At 51.9% G+C, this 986-nt stretch overlaps 1 protein-coding gene across 1 annotated transcript; it reads left to right on the plus strand.

Annotated features, from left to right (window-relative positions):
- Positions 1 to 254: 254 nt before the first annotated feature.
- Pmar_PMAR003833 (hypothetical protein) lies at positions 255 to 741 on the plus strand (the record flags this gene model as incomplete). Its single annotated transcript, XM_002783074.1, has 3 exons — positions 255 to 351; positions 400 to 510; positions 602 to 741. 3 exons carry the CDS (start codon positions 255 to 257, stop codon positions 739 to 741), a joined length of 348 nt encoding a protein of 115 aa, XP_002783120.1.
- Positions 742 to 986: the final 245 nt, after the last annotated feature.

The raw sequence follows: 986 nt of genomic DNA on the forward strand, positions 1-986 counted from the left end.
ACTACTGGAAACTCTCCCCCTACGCTACTATCACGGACTGTGAACTCCTCGGAGTTCTTGAAGCAGTCCGCTGGGTTATCCTGACGACGGAAGGAGAGGAAGAATGGGCAGTCTTCACGGACTCTCAAGCAGTACTCAAGATCCTGTCGTCGAGATCTACGGTGGCTGGGCGGGACAAAGCGAGACAGATCACCCTGCTCTTAGCTGAAATCCCGGACAAGGTCACCTTCCACTGGGTGCCTGGTCATAGTGGCATGTTTGCTAATGACCGAGCCGATGAATTGGCAGCCAAGGGTGCCTCCATGATGGAAGTCTCTGCGGAGACGGAAATCAGTGTGAAGACCCTTAGGCGTAATCAGGCCGAAGCCGGGCGTCTGGCACTGCGTAGGTGGTGGTCAGACAAACGGGCCGGTCTAGGCACTTGCGTCAACGACTTCTTCTACTGTGCCTCGCATGCGAGGCTATGGAGTCGAGGGGAAGTTACGCCCGCTGGCAGTGCCGTGGTTTTCGGTAGGGCTCCCACTCCTGCGCATCTTCACAGGTGTGGAGTGATCTACGGTAGGGAATCTACGGCATCTCCTGCGCTCCTGCCCGCTCCTAGAGCATGCCAGGAAACGCGTTAAGGGAGGTGTCCCCTATCATTTTTACAAAATGGTCGTCGATTTGAAGCGCCGTAAGGCCTTCAATCGACTCTTCTTGGCCCTGATGCAACATCTTGATGCTCGACGGGGCCTTTTATGATTGCTTAGAAGCGGCGCATGCCGCATAGCGTTTTGGGTAGCTTAGCGCACTCTCTTTGTATATTTCATCTGCATGTCGCTGTAAAAAAAAAAAAAAAGAAAAAAAAAGAAAAAAGAAGAAAAAAAAAGAAAAAAAGGAAAAAAAAGGAAAAAAAATTCAAGCAGCGTCAGCAGCACAGGCACAACCAGTCGAGCGGATTCGAGTCATCAGAAGACTCGTCGGAGGTGCCAAGCCCAGAGGATGAA

Source organism: Perkinsus marinus, assembly GCF_000006405.1.
Source record: "Perkinsus marinus ATCC 50983 genomic scaffold scf_1104296937438, whole genome shotgun sequence".
Taxonomy (NCBI): domain Eukaryota; phylum Perkinsozoa; order Perkinsida; family Perkinsidae; genus Perkinsus; species Perkinsus marinus.